Source organism: Rhincodon typus, chromosome 19 (assembly GCF_021869965.1).
Source record: "Rhincodon typus isolate 14 chromosome 19, sRhiTyp1.1, whole genome shotgun sequence".
Taxonomy (NCBI): domain Eukaryota; kingdom Metazoa; phylum Chordata; class Chondrichthyes; order Orectolobiformes; family Rhincodontidae; genus Rhincodon; species Rhincodon typus.
This window is the reverse complement of record NC_063350.1, coordinates 22,953,995-22,973,723: the sequence shown is the minus strand read 5'-3', so window position 1 is coordinate 22,973,723 and position 19,729 is coordinate 22,953,995. Positions and strand designations below refer to the sequence as shown.

The window sequence follows — 19,729 nt, the reverse complement described above, 5'->3', positions numbered from 1 at the left end:
TTGTCCTGTGGAAAAGAGTGGGACATTTGCATTGAATACGTATAACAGATCTTTTAGAAAAGATTAGAAATCTAGATCCTTCTGCACACACTAGTCCCAGTCCAAGAAGCTGGCAGGAGATGTACTTGTACATCCTCGCCAATGCCAAAGACATACCAGTGTCTTGCCACTTCAGTCCTGTCAGCTTCTCTGTTCATACTTCAAACTCAGGTTCAGGGAGTATTGCTTAGAAATTGGTCTGTGACAGAAGATGCAGATTTATTGTTATGAAATGAACAAGTTCCTAGTGTATCCTGTGATCTAACATTGCAGAATATCCTGGACTGTTCTATAGCAGCAGGAATAACAGGATCTCTTTTTTCTGATGAAATACCTCAACCCATTATATGGTCACCTGTCCTTAACTGGCTTCATTAACTAAACCTGTTTATAATTATTCCAATATGATTTAAAATTATATGTTCACGCATCTATTAAGTATCCAGAGTGCCACATAACTATTTATTGTGCTACAGTCTGGGTATCAAACTAGCAAAGTATGACCCTTTTAAATTTTTTTTATATATTATTCACTCGTGGGATGTGGGCATTGCTGGCTGGCCAGCATTTCCTGCGTGTCCCTAGTTGCACTTGAGAAGGTGGTGGTGAGCTGCCTTCTTGAACAACTGCAGTCCATGTGTTGTAGGTAGACCCACACTCTTCTTCAGGAGGGAATTTCAGGATTTTGACCTCAAAGTCCATAATATATGGTGTGATTTGAGAAATGTGTTTGATGAAGCTCCAGCATTTCAACGTACAAGTGTTATTATTTTGAACTGAGAACCACATGACATAATACTGCCTCGAAGTGTAAATAGAATAAATGTCAGGTTGGGGTGTTAAGACCAAGGTTTTAGAACTCTTCCTTGTGTTTTCTTCTGGCTGGCATTATGAAGCCTGCCTCCTATAACTAGGATTACCTTCATGATTTCAATGAATCTAATGAATTTGTGTAAGTTTATCTCCATTCTGGAGATTCTTTTTCAAAAATTAGGCATTACCAAATCACTGAGCAAAATGTCTTGCTCAATTGCTGGTTTTCTGTCTGCAGGCTACATTCACACTATAATAAAAACGGAAAGAACTGTGGATGCTGTAAATCAGAAACAAAGCAGAAGTTGCTGGAAAAGCTCAGCCGGCTGGCAGTATCTGTGAACAGAAATCAGGAGAAATCAGAGCTAATGTTTTGGGTCCGGTGACCGTTCCTCAGAACTGATGGTAGAATGGACCCGACCCGAAACGTTGACTTTCCTGCTCCTCTGATGCTGCCTGACCTGCTGTGTTCTTCCAACTCCACACTGTACTGACTGTAGCTAGGAAAATTTGGTATAGATACAGATGATAGGGTAGGGGATGGGTAAGTATTTAATGATAGGTGGGGATAGAAGTGCGGGCTGTATCCCCACCTATCGTTTACTCCTTACCCCCTCCCCCAACCCTATCTTGTGCAAAGAAACCAACATTTTCCTAGCTACCATCAGTTCTGAGGAAGGGTCACCGGACCCGAAATATTACCTCGACTACTTTTCACAAATTCTTACTATAATCTTGCTCTGTATAAGATCACACTATATTGTCTGAACTTATTCAATGAATCAAGGGAATTTTCTATCTTTAACTATGCTTGCAGGTTTTGAAAAATCAATTCCCATTAACAATTTTACTTTTGAATATTGCAGTTCGAGTAAAAATAGGACCCATTGCTGCTCCTGACTATGTACAAAATGCTCCTGGGTTGCCCAAAACTCGTTCTGGTACAGTATATCGTGTAAATACATTTATCCAAAATTAAATATGTTTAAATATTTTGTATTGAGATTTTGACTTCCTCCCTTTAAAGGTAAAATTATGAGACGCATTCTGAGGCAGATTGCCCGAAATGAGAGAGAGCTTGGAGATACATCAACTCTTGCAGATGGGGCAGTTATAGAAGAACTCTTCAACAACCGATGTAGAACAGCTTAAAACAGTGTGTTTCTCAATTCAAATTGTTGTGTGTAACACATAATTTAAGTATATGTGCATGCCTGGGAAGGGCATTCCAGATCTATGGGAAGCCTAATGGTAAAGGATCAGAAGAAGCATTATAAAGATTATGGTGATGATTGAGTTGTGGGTAATTGTCTTGTTAGTTTTTTTTTTAAAATGCATATCTTATAACAGAATTAATATGAATAAGCTGTCCATTAGCAAAGAGTTTATTAAGTTTCAGTACGTTTTTAAAAAAAACATCACTTTGGACATTTTTGTTTTCATTGTGCTTTCTGTATTTTTATACAAGCATTTTTCTTTGCTTCAGTGTCAATTTAACAATCATTCCAAGGCTGTTTTAAACATACGTTAAATCATTTGTTTAAACTAATGTGCAATGATTATTCAGTTATTCAAACAAATGAAAATGAGTTGATTGATGAACAGTTCCCATGTGGATTGTCTAAAATATCTGACAGTATTCTTTGTTTTGTTTGCTTTCCCTGGCCCATACCACTTTAAATTAGAATTGTTCCTTTCTGATTGGACTGTTAACAATTATGGGCATGTGACCTTTTCTAAAGACAATAAAATTAGGGAAAATTTACTTTTTGGCAGAGAAATAAACAAGTGGGATTATCCTTTTAATTTGTGAAGTGTTATTCACAGCATTGCTTCTGCTACTATTGGGATTGTTTATTTACCAGATTATAATTTTAAATCATATGAGCAACCTTTGTTTATGTGGATCAACTCGAGTTGTACAAAGCCATACTTTTTATAAAATAAAAATGAAGGTATTAATGTTTGCAAATGCTGTGTCTTGACATCAAGATGTCACTTGATACGTTGCTTTATTATTGATGCACTCAATCATATATTTAGCAAAACTGCAGTTTGACGTTAACACAGTTCTAGTAACTAATTATGTTTTCAGGAAATAAACAAATACAATTATTTGTGTGTACAATTGTGTATAATTCATTAGTTGAGGACTACAACATTAAAGCAGTGGTTTTCCAAGTTTATCTTATGCAGACCATTTAGATGAGGAAAAAATCCAATCGACCCTCTACAGGTCTTATTCCATCCACTTTCACTTGAACGGTGATGCTGCTTTCAATGACACATCAATAGGGTGACTTCCAGTTCCAAGCTGGAGAGCTTCAGTCTCCTATCAGGCTATATATACATTCAGCTGGTTCCTCTAATAGTTTTGAAAATCCAATCCACAGTTGCATGTTGCAAGAAGGGCATAAATCCTGCATACAACATTGTTGCTAAGAACAACAGAGCCAGTCTAGTTTTGTAATGTCATGTGATTAATGTGGATGGGTGTTCTGGCCTGTTCTCTGATAAGGTCTCCGATGTAGTTGCATATCAGTAAGAAAGATGCACTGTTTGGACAGACCAGCCAGAGAAGCCGCAATGACCAGATACACCTTGAGGTCAATTACAGCATTGGATTCCAAACTAAGGAACCAGATGTTCAAATGATAAAATGCAACACAGCAATTCTGCAGCTGTTTCACCTGTAGGGGAGGAAAATTCCCAGCTGTGTTCAAAGTAATTGTGTATATTTTTGCAGGGAGAAATTATGGGATATGAAGCAACTCTTGAATTATTACCGTTTGTATTAAATACATCACACCTGTACAGAAGCAGTTTATCAGCTCCATTGCTAACCATTTATTTCTTGTGATGTCTGTTAAACTGCATGGGGAACCTTTTCTTCCAACTACTATGCTTCATTTGGATTCCCCTCCACACAAAACACTGCAGGATGTATGTTTAAAATTCTGCACTAAGTACAGCTATATTGTTTTGTATATTGCTAAAAGGAGACACTAAGCTGAGGTTTTTGGTATCGCACATATCAGGACAAGGACACAAGTAACCGGAGTTCTGAGACCATGCAGTACAACTGATACGTTGGGATATTGCCAGAGATTGGCAGTGTCTCTGACCATTTTTTCATAGGAAAAGGTGAAATATATACAAATTCTTGTTGTCTACGTAAGACAGAGTACTGTGTACATAGTTCCAACATGTGAAAATGTGTCAAATTTGTGAGCTTGACTGATTATCTTTAGCTGATTTCCAATGTAATTCTTAGCACCATCAAGATTTCTCAGTAAACATTGATCGCAGAATTGCATCTAATATTGGGCACGGCATTCTAAGGCTTACAAGCACGGGCTGTGTGAGCACCATTGGCACACGACTCACTGCAAATGATCACCAAAACATGTCTGATATGGTCTTCCAGTTTCTGAGATGTATGGCCTTGCATATCTGGCAACATTCTGGCACTGGTACTCATAGCAGATTCATGTTGCAAGCAAGACATCTTTTTGGCTTGATGGCAGCATTCTGTTAGTGTAGAAGAACTCATTTAGTGCAAACTAGCAGTGTGAGACAGCTGGCTTCACCTATTCAAATTTTTGAGACAGCCTCCCCTTCCAGGGTAATTTTGAGGTAGACTGGGTACTTGGAATCAAAATTACATGGTGAGCAGATGACAAGGTTGCCAATAAGATTGATCTTGTAACTTGTGAAATCATAGGGATCTTAAGGCATATAATGCCTAGTCAACATAGGATTTCAATAGATATTACTTGAGAACCAGTGGCAGATTTCTCAACAAACACATTGAGGAGAAGGAGCTCATTTGAATGCTCCATTTCTACTGACAGTGAGTGCAGGATGTAGTTTTTTAAAGCTGTATAAAGGAATTCTTTGCAGCTGAAGATTCAAATATCTCAAACATCTCATCCATGCACTTGGAAGTACACAAGGGGTACGAGGTTAGTGGTCATTCCATTGAAGATGTTAGCAAGAGCTAGGCCTGGACAGGATCCCATGGCAATATCATCTATTTGGGTTAGCTTAATGCTGAAAGTGAAATCAACTACATGATTTGCTAAGTTCACAAGTCTGATGAAAACTCAGATACTGTTGACACATCTAGATTGCCATGATATAGTGCAAATTTCAGTGGTCTCCTTGGGTGGTATATTGGTGATTAAGCCAGCAATGTCGAAAGTGTACGTATTGGTCTCAGTACGTAGATATTCCATGGTACAGCTTATAAACTGAAGTTCTGAGATGTGAACTTAAAGATAGCAATGGCTGCCACGTAGCTCCATTTCCTCACACTCTCAGATCTTCCTACCCAGCCATCTCCTCTCACAAAGGGATTGCTGCAATTTTGAAGCCTCAGAATGGAGTTATGTTGGGTACAGGTTTGGGAAGCACTGTTATATGGATTTTGTGGAAGTGAAGGATTCCTTCAGTGTATTTGGGAGAGGTAAGTGTTTAAACAGATGAAGCTAGCCATCTATGCTACTACTTTGCAGTAAACACACGAATGGCTTCTAAACAGGATGCTGCTGTCAAGCCATGAAGACTGTATCAAACAACGTATGTTGACTGTTCACATCAAGCAGCATATCAATTATGCTCATAGAGGTCATGCTTATGGGCCTCAGAACACGATTAGATATGATTCAACATTAAATTCAACATATGATTCTGCTGTTGGACAATATTGATTGAAAAAGCCAGATTCTAAAAAATGACACCAGAAGCTGGTTTAAACTCATCAGTCAGGCTCGCAGTGTAATGCATTTGCCATACTAGAAACTATATACACAGATAGTCCCAGGTTGCGGACAGGTTCAGTTCCTGAGTCCAGTTGTGTAAGGCTGCCCATGACAGCACAGCAAAAATGGCCGACGAAAGCCACAACACAAAAACATCGCAGTATGTTTAACAGGAATTAAAGTGTGTGGGAAAGGTTTGTGCTCTTAGCGCTTAAAACAATACTGTATGTTTAAATAAGATTGGATGTACAACATTCTTTGCTATCCTAAAGATAAGAAAAAAACTGAGTTCTGAGGAACTCAGACCCGAAACGTTAACTCTGATTTTTTCTTCACAGATGCTGCCAGACCTGCTAATCTTTTCCAGCAATTTTTTCTTCCGTATCTCTTATCAAGGACAGTGGCTAAGGGAGTTGGAATGGTGAGAAATCTCAAAGAAGACTCTGTTACAGACCTGTACAAAATAGCAGACACAGTTGAAGAGATAAAAGGTCACAAGTGACCATGAACAGTTTGGTTTCCCACATACCAAAAGTGCCCATTCAGATCACAGCAACAAGCAATTACTAATAGAGTGATGTACTGGAAACCCAATCACAGCTGAACAATCCAACATTAATTAACTAATAGTATACAGGGGGAGGGAGTATGTGCCACCATGTTAATGTTACAAGAAAAACATATAAAAGACAATGTACTTGTATTTAAAATTATAGTGTCATTGACTTTTCTTCTGATCCAAGCTGAAGATTAAGGGGGTAATTGGACCCTCATGTCGAGGCCAGATTCAGAGTAGTCTTTGACCACTCCCTGCATTGTACTGGTAGATGCATGAATAAATTGCCATGTGCCTTGAACTCTGCTGTCTCCTGAAAATTTATTACCTCCGTAAACGTGCTTCTACAGCTTTGGCACTGCAAGCAGTTTGTATATCAATTTGTATGCAAGTCAGAACATAACGCAGAACAGAATAAAGATGGTGTTTGCTTGGGTCTTTAAAAATACAACCCTGTACGAGATTGTGTTTATAATTATGAACGCCCATAAGACAAGGACCCCTGTATTAAGTAAGCAAAAGGAATTTGTCCATACATTTCTCTTTTTTTCTCCTTTGGGAAAGTAGACATGCACACACGCAATCGCAGTTGTATTCCCATGGCAATGCCATGACCAATCAGAGTCTGTCCGTCTGGTGTGAGAACTAAGATTGACAAAGGCCCAACCAATCACCACTCTCTCCTCAACCTGTCTAAATTGGTGTTCCTTTTCTGAATAAAAACTGAAAGAACTGCAGATGCTGTAAATCAGGAACAAAAACATTGAGAATTGATCATGTCTCTTGGTGAGACTGGTCTTAATACACACGGACAAAGAAGGACACGAATTTAACTGGGTCAACACATCCATAATAGTACGAGCCAAACAGAGACATACCAGGGAATTCCTGGAGGCCTGGCATTCCAACCGGAACTCCATCAACGAGCACATGGAACTGGACCCGATATACAAACCACTGAAAAACAGAACCGGAAGTGATGCCAACCACCCCAGCAAACCGAGGCATATAAATAACAAGCGGAACAGATCACCAATGCTTCACCGGAGGTGCACTGACGATATTACCCAGCAGAGTGACGAAACGTCTGCAATCAAACACACTGGCTCAGTGAGCAAGTCTACAACCTCAAATCTGTTTGTAATCAGATATATATTAACCACAATACTAGAAAAAAACTGCCCTGCTCTTAAAAATAATGTTATGGGGTCTTTCTTGCTAGCTCAGAAATCAGAATGGGCCTTAAATTAACACCCTATTTGAAAGACAATGCTTCCAACATTGCAGCACTTCCTCAGTACTGGACTGGAATGTCAACCTTCATTTTTGTGCTCAAGTGTCTGCAGTGAAACGTGAACCTGCAACTTCTGATTCAGAGGTAAGGACACACCTAACCTCCACAGTTTATAAAAGAACTGATGGTGGAAGCTGTTTTCTATCAGAACTGATATTTATTCTTCTTGAAAATAAAGTTGTACATGGCTGACATCTATACACCATCTACACTGCTAACATATTGGTACTCAAGATTATTCCGAGTGCAAGCATCAGCAAGAAAAGCTCTGATATTGGAATGAAAATTCCAGTTAACTGTCATAGGAGAATAAACATGTATTAAATGCTCTTGTAAAAGAGTGTTTTTAACAATCATTCAAATGAAAAACATTTGGCAATTTATTCTATGTTCATATGAAGGTTTGAAGAAGAAAGCTATCTCTTTTTTTGCTCCCTTTGTACATGGGGTAGACAACTAACTCTATAATGCCTGTGAAACATAGATATGGTTAACTATATTAAACAAACAATGCATTATTTAAAACATATTCCATCAAGGTGCTAAAACTCAAAAAAGGTCAGTTAACTGGTGGGCTTGTGGAATGCGTTGCCGACAGTGGTAGTGGAGTCAGATACTTTAGACACTTTTAAGCGACTCTTGGATAGGCACATGGAGGATAGTAAAATGTAGAGTATGGTAGATTGATCTTAGTAGGATAGTAGGTTGGCACAACATCGTGGGCCGAAGGGCTTGTGCTGTGCTGTACTGTTCTATGTTCTAATTGTAAAGGAAGTTAAGAATTGTGTTCAACTAGAAGAAATGGCTTTGAAGTGGCCAGAAGAAATAATAAATCTGAGAATTGGGAAGTTTTTATAACATTGCAAAGAGCAAAGCAAGAAACTGATAAGGAACAAGAGAATACAAATGCAATCTAGCATAAAACTATGAAGTTTAAAAGCTTCTACAGGTACATAAAGGAAACATCTGGTTAAGTCAAATGTGGATTAATTGAAAGCAGAATTAGGAGAATTTATAATAGTGAATAAAGTAATGGAGGAGAAGCTAAATGATTACTTTGTGTCTGGTTTCACTGAGGAAGTCACAAAAGTCTCCTGGAATTAGAGAATCAAGTGACTAGGAGAAATGAGTAATTGAAGGATATAAGTAAGAAGATTGTACTGGAGAAAATAATGGGGCTTTGAAAGTTGATAAATTCCTGGGATCTGACTGCCTCCATCCCAGAGTGTTGAAAAAGGTGCTATCGAGACAATCCATGAATTGGTAAACATTTTCTCAATTCCATTGACTCTGGAATGATTCCTGCAGATTAAAAGCTTCCAAATGTTACCCAACTGTTTAAGAAAAGAGCACAAGAAAGAACAAGAAATTACAGATCTGTCAGCCTTATACTAGTAGTGAAGAAAATGCTAGACTCTTATCATAAAGGAAGTGACAAATGTCACTTGGATAAAAATGATCTGACTGGACATAGCATGCATTTGCAAATGGAAAATCATAATTTAAAAACTGGCTGGAATTTTTTGAGGATGGTACCATAATTGTTAAAAGGGATGTTGTATGCTTCGACTTTCAGAAACCTTTTAGTAACATCCTTCCACTGCCAAGGCCCCTGCAGGAGGTTGGTTAGCCAAACTAAGGCACATGGTATATTAGGTAAAGGGCTGGAAGAGATTAAGGATTAACTAACAGACATAATAGAGAGAAGGAATAAATGGGTCATTAGTCTCAGTCTGCCAATGTGAAAGAGAGGTACTGCAATGATCAGTACTTGGTCTCCAGCTGTTCACAATGGTTTGGACGCGAGAACTAAATGTAATATTTCCAATTTCGCACAGGATATGAAGCTAATCAGGGATGTGTATTTGAGGAAGATGTAAAACTTCTTCAGGAGGATTTAGATAGAATTAGTGATTGGGTAAGAATGTGGTAATTAGAACATAATATGGAAAAACATGAGGTTATCCATTTTAGTAAGAGAACAGATGCACAGAATATTTCTTAAATTGAGTAAGGTTGGAAAGTATAAATTTGCAAAGGGACTTGGTGTCCTTGTTAATAAGTTACTGAAGGCTAATGTGCAGGTACAGCTAAAGGAACGTTAGCTTGTATTGCAAGATAATTTAAGTATGAGTGGTGATGCCTTGCTTCAATTATATGGCAGCTTGGTTAGACCACACCTGAATACTGTGTGTTGATCTCATTTTTTCAGGAAAGATTTTATTGTCATTGAGGGAGTGCAAAGAAGATTCACCAGACTTGTTCCCAGGATGGTGGGACTGTTCTGTGAACACAAGCAAACTGAGGCTGTATTCATTAGAGTTTTGAAGAATGAGAATTGATCCCATTGAAACCTACAAAATACTTAAAGGAATAGACAAGGTATCTGCCGTTAAGATGTTTCCCCTGGTTGGGAGTCTAGAACCAGGGAGCACAACTTAAAAATAAGTGGGATGCCACTTAGGACCAAGATGAGAAATATTTTTACTCAGAGGGTGATCCATCTTTGGAATTCACCATCCCAGAGGGCTGTGGAAGCTTAGTCTTTGAGTATATTTAAAGTAGATGTTGATACATTTTTGATTATCAATGGCATAAAGGATTATACAGATGGTGTGGGTAAAAGGCACTGAAGTGTTTGATCAGCCACGATCATATTAAATGGCATAGCAGGCTTGATGGGCTGAATTGGCTAGTCCTGCTCTTATATGAAACCAGCACTCAACTAACATGCATTACTTAATTACAAAAAATTAGGAAAAAAATGCACTACCAGCATTCAACTTTGTAACCGTGAATCTTTAATCATACATTATGTAGATCTTTAATCTATGACCCTCATCTCCCAGGTTGCAATAAATTCCCTTATTGCTGTGATTATTCTTCAAGCAGGAATGGAGAATATTCTGGACTGGCAGCACATCTTATGATTATGAAGAAAATTACCTCTATAGGTGAATGACTGAACATTCCTCTTACAAAGAAACCCTTTGTATCCCAAGTCTTGCATCTGGAAGAACTCAGAAAATCTGGTTACCAGCTACAGCAAGATTCAAATTCCAGCTGGAGAACCACGATTCTGTCTCAAAATCAGTTGAAGCCAGTTACGCTTGTAGTTTAATTACAATGAACATTATTATAAATTAGTACCATTTCCTGATTTTAATTAATACCGTAACGACAATATTACACCCTTTCCCAAGGTTTGAGCTTCCTTGCCATTTGTGAAACAGTAGGTGCACTATTAATTGATGTAATGTTCCGTTTTTGAATGCCAGGAATTTCTTGTCCACTTTGCACAAGATGCAGTACTTGAGCGAAAGAAAGGGTGCAGCTTCCTCCACTAACTTCCGTGGTAATAGCAGAAAGATTTGTAATGTCACCAACTGTTTTATTTTCATGGGATTCTTTTACTTGGCTATCCTCTGTTAGTTCATAGGAAGCGTTGTGATCATTACCTCCTATCTCTTCACTAATCTGAAGGTGCATTCTTGCATCCTCAGTTTTCTCTGCTTGTTGATCTATGGGTAGTGAGTTTGTGGTCTCTATTGTTGCTGATTTGTCATTTTGTCCTTGATCACTTGGAGTCGGTCTGAGCAGCCTCTCAAAAGCCTTTGTCATATCTTCCTCTACCGCTAAGTCATTCTTGGCATCGATAATTTGTGAAGAAAGCCATCCTTTGTAGCTTTCCAGATCAATGGGTCCAATAAACCTAGAAAAAGTGGGAGTTTTATTTGATATATCCACACAAATGCCACTGCCTAACATTAACCCAAGCAAAAGCTAACTGTCACAATATCTCAAAAGAAAGGGAAACAACAAGGTAAACTTGAAAAAAATGCTGCATTTATGTACAGCAATGTGTTCTTAAGCATGTTTCAAGGAAATATATTTGTCATTTAGATGACACTGATATATGCACCACCCACCCCTCTGATTTGACATGTCAAGACTGATTGTGTCACCACTTTGCATTGTGCCACATTATTATGTCCATTAGAGTCAGAGTCATACAGCATAGAAATTGGCCCTTTGGCCCTGTCTATCCGTGCTGACACCTTCAGGGATGCGTGGACTTGTAAACCAAGGTCACTATGTTCCATAACATTCCTTAGGAATCTACTACTGTGCATGTCTTTTCCTTATTGGACCGCCTAAAGTGCATCACCTTGCATTTAGCAGGATTAAATTCCATCTGCTATTGGCTTGCCCAATTCACCAGCTGATCAATGTTAGACTCTAGCCTGAGACCATCCTCCTCACTGTCTAAACACTCCCAAACTTTGTATCATCTGCAAACTTACTAATTAAACTTCCAAATTCACATCCAAGTCGTTAATGTACGTAACAAATAGCAAGGGTCCCTGGCACCAATCCCTGTGGTACACTGCTGCCTGAGCTTCCAATTACAAAAAAACCCTCAACCATCATGTTTTGCCTCCTATTTATAAGCTAATCTTGGATCCAGTTTGTCAACTTGCCTTGGATCCCATGGGCTGTTACCTTTTGGACCAGCCTTCCATGTGGGACTTTGTCAAAGTCCTTGCTGAGGTCCACTGTTTAAAAGGTAATAAAGCATTTAATTTGCATAATACGATTCCTTGATTTTGAGTACTGTAGAGGAGATATTGTCCCTTATTTGATGTAGAATATGGACCCAATGAGCTGAATGACCTCTTTATATGCTATATGATTCCATGACAGTTAGTGTCAATCAACATGTAGAGCTTTTACATGCTTTCCAAAGCTATATCTCTCTTTTGAAAATTGTAGGTAAACATCATAGGCAGACAAAAATACTGACGTAATACTATAGATAACCACCATAATGGTTTGAGATTAATTTTTAATTGGTTATAAGAACCACCAGACACATCAGCTACAATACAGAAACAATCATATTATACAACAGACACGAATTATTAATATATAACTCAGATTGACACTGTTGGTGTATACGTAACAACATTTTATTATGTTATTCAGATGCTTCTTCCTTCGAAATATCATGAATCAAGGTCACTTTCTTACTAAATGGCAAAACTGCTAACTCTAGACATTACGTAACTTTTTATGAACAGAAGTTATCTATTATTGCACATGTAAACCATCTGGATGCTGTCATATTAGCACTACAAAGGAGTAGGTAGAAAGCAGTGATTTTTGATTCTGAACAAAATAAATGAATTAACGGTATAAATATAAGATAATTGGTAACATCTTATAGCCATTACAAACATGTGATTGCAAGAAGATCAAAGCTGGGAACTATATATAATTAGGGGCATGTGACTTTTCCAAAAGACAGGCAGGAAGGGTGGAGGGGTAGCATTTTTGAAAAACAGGATGGAATAAATACCAAAGCAAGAAATGGTCTTGGGTCAGAGGAGATAAAATTTATATTACTGCCAGGGCTTCTCTGAATCTACTTCCTTTAAAATCCTACGATGCATCCCATCAGGTCCAGATAATTTATACTGGAAATGTTCCAGAGGATTGGAAACCTGTCAACGTAACACCTTTATTTGAAAAGGAAAGAGACAAAAATCATAGTAATAGGCCAGATTGCTTAATTCCTGTTATTGGGAAAATATTAGACACTATTACAGAGGATATACAATGGAGTCGGCCTCATTTGGGGCATTTAAGTGGCTACTAGATAGGCATATGGATGATAGTATAAGGTAGGGGTGGAGGTTAGATAGACCTTAGGATTAGGGTAAAAGTTTGGCACAACATCGTGGGCCGAAGGGCCTGTACTGTGCTGTACTATTCTGTGTTCTATATATACTGGCAGAATATTTAGAAATTTATAATACAATTAAGCAGAGTCAGCAGGTGGAATCATGCCTGACAAATTTATTATAATTCTTTGAGTAGGCAACAAGCAGGATGAAGTGCCACCCATTAAGCTACTTAATAAGCATATAGTATAGGATGTAGTATATAAGCATGGATAGAGAACTGGCTAACTAATAGAAGACAGAGAATTGGGATAATGGGGGCATTATCAGCATGGCAACCTAAAACTAGTGGAGTGCCACAGGGATCAGTGCTGGGTCACAATTATGTACCATATTAATTAATGGCATGGATGACGGAAGTGAATGTATTATTGCCAAGATTGTGGATAACACAAAAGAGGTGGGAAGGCAAGTGTGTGAGGATGGCAGGAAAAGTCTGCAGTGGGATACATTTGGGTTAAGCAAATGGACAACAACTTTGCAGATGTAGGATACTGAGTGAAAACTATTTTACAATGCAAAATTCCTCCTGTGTGCATTCAGAATGCTGCTAAAGCTGTTCACATTAAACTGGTAGAAACACCAAAGTGGAAGCTGTGTGCCTGTACTGCAAACAAATAATTGTAGTTTTCTTTTTTTTTGGAAGTCAGCATGTGCACAGAAACTGCTGCCATTCAGGAGGAAAGATCAGCATTCTGTTTCCACAAAAATATCAGAACAGAAGAATGAAGAAAGGCTTATCATGGAATGAGGATCACTTAACAGCTCCAGGTAACACACTCTGAAGAGGTTGTTGCACTGCCTGCCTGTCTTCCATGATTATGTTCATGCTTGGGTGTCCTTGCAGAGGGAGCACATGTTGTCCACTATAATGTTTCAGGCGTTCTGCAATCAGTGGGGCTGGGGTACGTTAACACCCGACAAATTGTATTTCCATTTAAATATAGCAGTCTCTTTGTCATTTGATTTTGATTGTGGTGCTTTTTGGAGCTTGTCTGCTCCAATTTTGTTTGATTTGTCTATGTACAATAGTAAAATAATTGCCATAGTCCAATAAGAGAGGGAGAGGACTGGTAGGTGCTTTAACCTGAGGGTGACCACGCCTCAGGCAATGTTGAGAAGGTGGGACCTTCATGGCAGCTTCAGCTGGTGTGGGAACTGGCATCGTTCTTCCAACCAACTGAGCTAACCCACCCACTTAAAATAATAGCGAGTAAAACACAGATGAGAATATAATAAGATAAAACAAAAAGGAAGGGGGTCGGAGTGTTAAGAATCAAGTTTCTGATTAACGAGAATGGCAAGTATCTGGAGCTTGGCTCTTGAGATGATGCAGCTGGATTAAAACACACTGAAACCAAACGGCACCATGTCTACCTGCTGTAATAGTAGATCTTGGCCTCGAGAAGCCGCTCCTCAGAACACCGCACTGCCTCTCCGAACTGGGCCAGACCTCGCTGGAACACCTCGTCAATCTCGAATTGATATCCATGAAACCGCCTGCACTCGGCCTCCATTACTCAGGGGGCTCTTGCTGTCAAGAATCCGCAGCCGTGCGCCCCCTGCCGCCTGGAGGATCGATCGGGCTCCCGCAGCACCGGAGCGCAGGCTGGAATGCGCGGCCGTGCGGCCGTGCGCCCCCTGCCGCCTGGAGGATCGATCGGGCTCCCGCAGCACCGGAGCGCAGGCTGGAATCCGCGGCCGTGTGGATCGGGCTCATTCATTCATTCATTCATTCCCGTACCCTATCTTAGCTTCTAGCAGAGCCGTGTTCGTAACTGCATGAGTGTAGAAAGAAATAGCATTAGCCCGTCCCTCTAGTAGTTACATATCCATCTTTACTTGTGTTGACTAATAAATATTTATAGCATAAATTACTGGCTAAATTAGAGTTGGGGTCATATTAACTAGGCCAGCAACCCAAGACAACTGATATCACTGCGTTGTTATTAGCACAGAGGCCGTCGTTTGATCCATTGTGTCTCACTAGCTCTCCAAATGAATAATCACTTAGCGTCATTGTTCCCTTAACTTTGTATCATCTTCCTTTTCAGATAGCAACCTAATTCCATCTTGAATGCTTTAACTCACCTGCATCCACCACACACACTCATACATTTCAGACCTTAACACTAACTCACATCACTTTTGCTTCTTTTGTTATTACTTTAAATCTGTGTCCTCTCATTCTTTTACACCAGTGGGAGCAGTCTCTCCCCACTATTTAGTCCAGATCCATCATGGAGTTGAATATCTCTATCACACTTTCTCTCAGCCTTCTCCAATGAAAACATCTGTCTTCATAATTGAAGTTGCTCATTGCTGGAACCATTAGTGTGGCACCCAGAACTGGCCCCAGTACTCCAACTGAGGCTGAATTTGTGTCTCACAGAAGTTCAACATAACCCCCTTGCCCTTGTAACTATACCTCTATTAATAAAACCTAAGTTACTAGATGCTTTATTATCTGGTCTCTCAACCAGCCCTGCCACTTTCAACTACTTATGCCCAATGTACATAGGTCCTTTTTGAAGGTAGCACATTGTTAAGCTGTCATTTTTTCTGCCAAACCTTGGCTCCAATTTGTTCTGTTCAGATCCATTCTAAGCCCACTGATGTTGACTTTCCTTTGATTTAATGTTCCTATTCTGGATTGTTCCCTATTTTTACCAATGACGTCAGTATTCATGTGAACCGGGACTGCTGACTGTTCAGTCTTTCCTCACAATGCTCAGCTGTTCTTTGGCATCCTTGACCTTGGCACCAGAAACGCAACACCATCCTTGATTCATGCCTGTGATTGCAGAAATGTCTATCTACCCTCCTATTGAATCACCTACTATTATTTTTCTTCCAGTGTCCCACCTCTCTTCGCCCTGAGCAGCTGAGCCATCCATTTTGCCGTGGACTTGGCTCTGTCTGCTCTGCCCAAATGAACCATCACTCTCAGCAGTATTCAAAACTGAATACTGGTTGAACAATGGGATACATTTAGGGAACTCATGCACCAGCTGTGTACTTCTTTTTGACTGCCAGGTGGTCACCTGTTACCACGCTGCCTGTGCACTATTAAGCTATGGGGTGATCACATCTATAAATGTAATACAAATGTAGCTTCAGGGATGCACCAATTGCTGCTCAACTTTTGAAACCTAGAGCTGCTGCAACTGATGACACTTCCTGCACGATGCATTCTTGAAGCATCCTGAAATTCCCACATTGATATGCACTCTCGAGGTTGGAGATCCATGCAATATTCCAGTTGTTATTAACACAGGCATAGAATATAAAAGCATGTTGTTGAAAATGTACAAGATACTAGTTTGGCCTTAGCTGTAGCATTGTTCTGGACACCGTGAATTTGAATTTGAAGGTATTGAAGAGGGTACAGAAGAAGTTTGTGAGAACGGTTCCGGGGAGGAGGAACTTCAGTTATGAAAGTGGATTGGAAAAGTTAGGACTGTCTTCCTTGGAGAAGAGAAGTCTAAGAATAGATTTAATAGCTATTCAAAATTATGATGGGCCTGAATGGAGTAGATAGGTAGAAAGTGTTCCCACTCATGGAGGACTGAGAATGAGAGAACACAAGTTTAAAGTCATTGGCAAAGAAGCAAAACTGACAGAGGATAATCTTTCTCACACAGAAAGTGATACAGGTCTGAATGCACTGATTGAGAGTCTGACAGAGGCAGGTTCATTTGATTCGTGCAAAGGAAATTAGATTTTTATTTTGAAAGAAACAGTATGAAGGGTTATAGGAGGAAGCAGGAGAATGGTGCAGACTTAATGGTCCAAATGAGCTCCTCCTGCATAATAATTCTGTGTGATTCCAAGTACACCACTTCACTAGCCTATCACCAGAGGCTGTAGCTTGACGGGTGCCATGCTGCATCAAGCATGGTTGAGCTGGTGACTCTGCCAACTACCAGAGGCATATTGCAAGGGTTTACAGATTAATAATCAATCTATTTGGGTATGATGTAAATGCACCTTCTGTGATCATCAAGTCCTGAAGTGGGACTTGAACTCAGAACTTTTGGTTCAGAGATAGGAACACTACCACCGAGACACATGACTTTCTTTAAGATGAGTTAGCATCCTTAAAATTCAAGATATTGTGTCTGACCATATATCAAGCTTACTGTCAAGCTAGTCTGTTTTTCCCATTCATAACCCTCAGATTGTGTGCTGCTGACATCCTCATCCGAACCGTTGTTACCTCCAAACTTAAATATTGTAATGCACCTTAACCAGCCTCCCATCTTCCAACTTACATAAACTGTGCTCCTCCATAACACTTGTACCCATCTTAATTGTTTTAAATTTATGTACTCTTCATCCATGTGCTCATTGACTTACTTTAGCTTCCAGTCAAGCAGCTTACTGATTTTAAAATTCTTATCCTTGTTTTCAAATTCCTTAATGGCCTTGCAGCTCTCCAACTCAAAAGCCTTCTCCAAACATATTCAAGATCTCTGCATTCCTCGATTCTGCCCATTTGGGCATCCCTGATTTTAATCACTCCACTCTTTGTAGCTGTGCTCACAGCTGTCTTAGCCCTAAGCTCTGACATTTCTTCTCTAACTTTCTCTGCTTCTCTATGCACTAAGATGCTCCTTAAAATGTTCACTAAAAATCTACTTCATATTATATTATTTGTCTTGACAAGTTCCTTTAGGAGAAAAGGATTCAAGTTGTAAAAAAATTATTTGATGCAGCAATATGATTAAACATTGATCTGGTAAACTGCAAATTCGATGTTACATTTATCCTTAAATGCAATACATTCTCAAACTTGCAATTTATTTTTCATGTCTTTAAAGGAAACAGGAACTTACTGTTTCCTTTCTGTATTTTTGAAACTGGATAATAACATGATAGATAAAATCACCTTCATGTGAAACACACAATAATTAATCTGCAATTTATATTGAAATTCTGAACATCTCATTAACATACATCAAGAGTAATTTTTGTGCAAGACAATCAAATCTATTTTTAAAACTCATTATTCAGCAAATCCTATTTTTTTCAGTCACTGAGTGTCACAGAAGGAAGCGTCCTTCAATTGGTCAGTTGATTGATGAATTATACTTGTCACATATTTTCCACTTTTCCCAAAAATGCAGGTAATGAAAATACATTCCACCGCCTTTGTTACAAATGGAGACAAGAATTATATCATCCAGCTGATGAATTAACTGGCACTGTCAAGGCTCACAAATGAATAATAAATTGGTGTTTGGGCATAAAGTACCAGTGAATGTCTAGCACCTGATAAACTTTAACCCAGCTGAATGTCAACATGAGGTAGAGAGGGAAAATGAAGTAGTTGGAATTATGTTGACGATTAACCACTGAATCATTGAATATATTTTGCTTGTGTTTTAAATTCTATGAAGTCCATTTTTGGAATATCTCTTTCAATCAAATAATCAATTTTTGGATGTTTATGAATGAAAATTCTGACAAACGATTAAAAATGGACAGATCTTGCTGGCTACTGAGATTTTCAACCTCTTTAATTGCAGACACTCTGAAAACAATTCCTTCCCAAATGGCATTGTGGTTCAACCCTCAGCAGGTGGACTGCAACTGTTAAAGGAGGCAGCTCATTACCACCTTCTCAATGATAACTAGGGACAGGCAAGAAATGCTGGCCAGCCAGCGATGCCCATGTCCGAGAAATAAATAAAAGAAAATTACTACTAATTGTAATATTTAACTTGCCACCATTGAATACTGTTTTCTAGAATCAGCAGTTCTGTTAAAATGTTGTTGTTTTTCTTTGTGCTTATGCTGTCCTCTCCCAAAATTATGACATCTTCCAAAGAGACAATTTGACATGTACCAGTCACCGATTAGTATCTTGCTGTATTATTTATTATTTGCATGTGGGGGTCAATAGTTGACCATTAACTTATGTAACATGGGCCTTGCAGAGCCTGATTCTTTCTTCATCCAATTTGATACACTCAAATGGACTCACTGGAAAGTTCACTGGATAGCAAACAGTATTTGACCCTCCCTACCTCGCTGAAAATGACCCTAATTCCCATGAGGCTACCAAGGTCAGTTAATTCAGCACAGATTGAAATTTGAACATGAACTTTCTTGCTTATTCTGATTGAGACTCATTGCCTCAACAAATTAGGTAATTTTCATTCAATTTGAGAAATTCAAAGATATCAGGAATGTTTTACTGTAATGATGACCTGTCCAAGCAGTCTTTAAAGGACATCTTTCTAATTACAGCACAGTTATTTGGAAAAGGAAAGCAAGGTGAGAAAAATCATCACAACACTTCACCAATGTAATACCATGATAGTGATCTAATGCAATTGTGTACATTTTTACAAAGATTTGTTGAGCATTTTTCTGATACTCTTGTTGCTTCTAAACAGAAACAAAATTATTGATTTTGCTGTTAATTATGTCAACACGCTTTATCCACATTAATTAAAATGTAAACTAATCTTAGTATGATAAAATACTATAATATCCCTGAGATTTGAAGATG

The 19,729-nt window shown here is 38.9% G+C and overlaps 1 protein-coding gene across 1 annotated transcript; it reads right to left on the bottom strand.

Annotated features, from left to right (window-relative positions):
• Nucleotides 1–10,243: 10,243 nt before the first annotated feature.
• LOC109914220 lies at nucleotides 10,244–14,768 on the bottom strand. Its single transcript, XM_020513805.2, has 2 exons — nucleotides 14,587–14,768; nucleotides 10,244–11,177 (listed from the first exon to the last, which is right to left on the bottom strand). Exons 1-2 carry the CDS (start codon nucleotides 14,724–14,726, stop codon nucleotides 10,652–10,654), a joined length of 666 nt encoding a protein of 221 aa, XP_020369394.2. The 5' UTR covers nucleotides 14,727–14,768; the 3' UTR covers nucleotides 10,244–10,651.
• Between the last annotated feature and the right edge of the window lie 4,961 nt (nucleotides 14,769–19,729).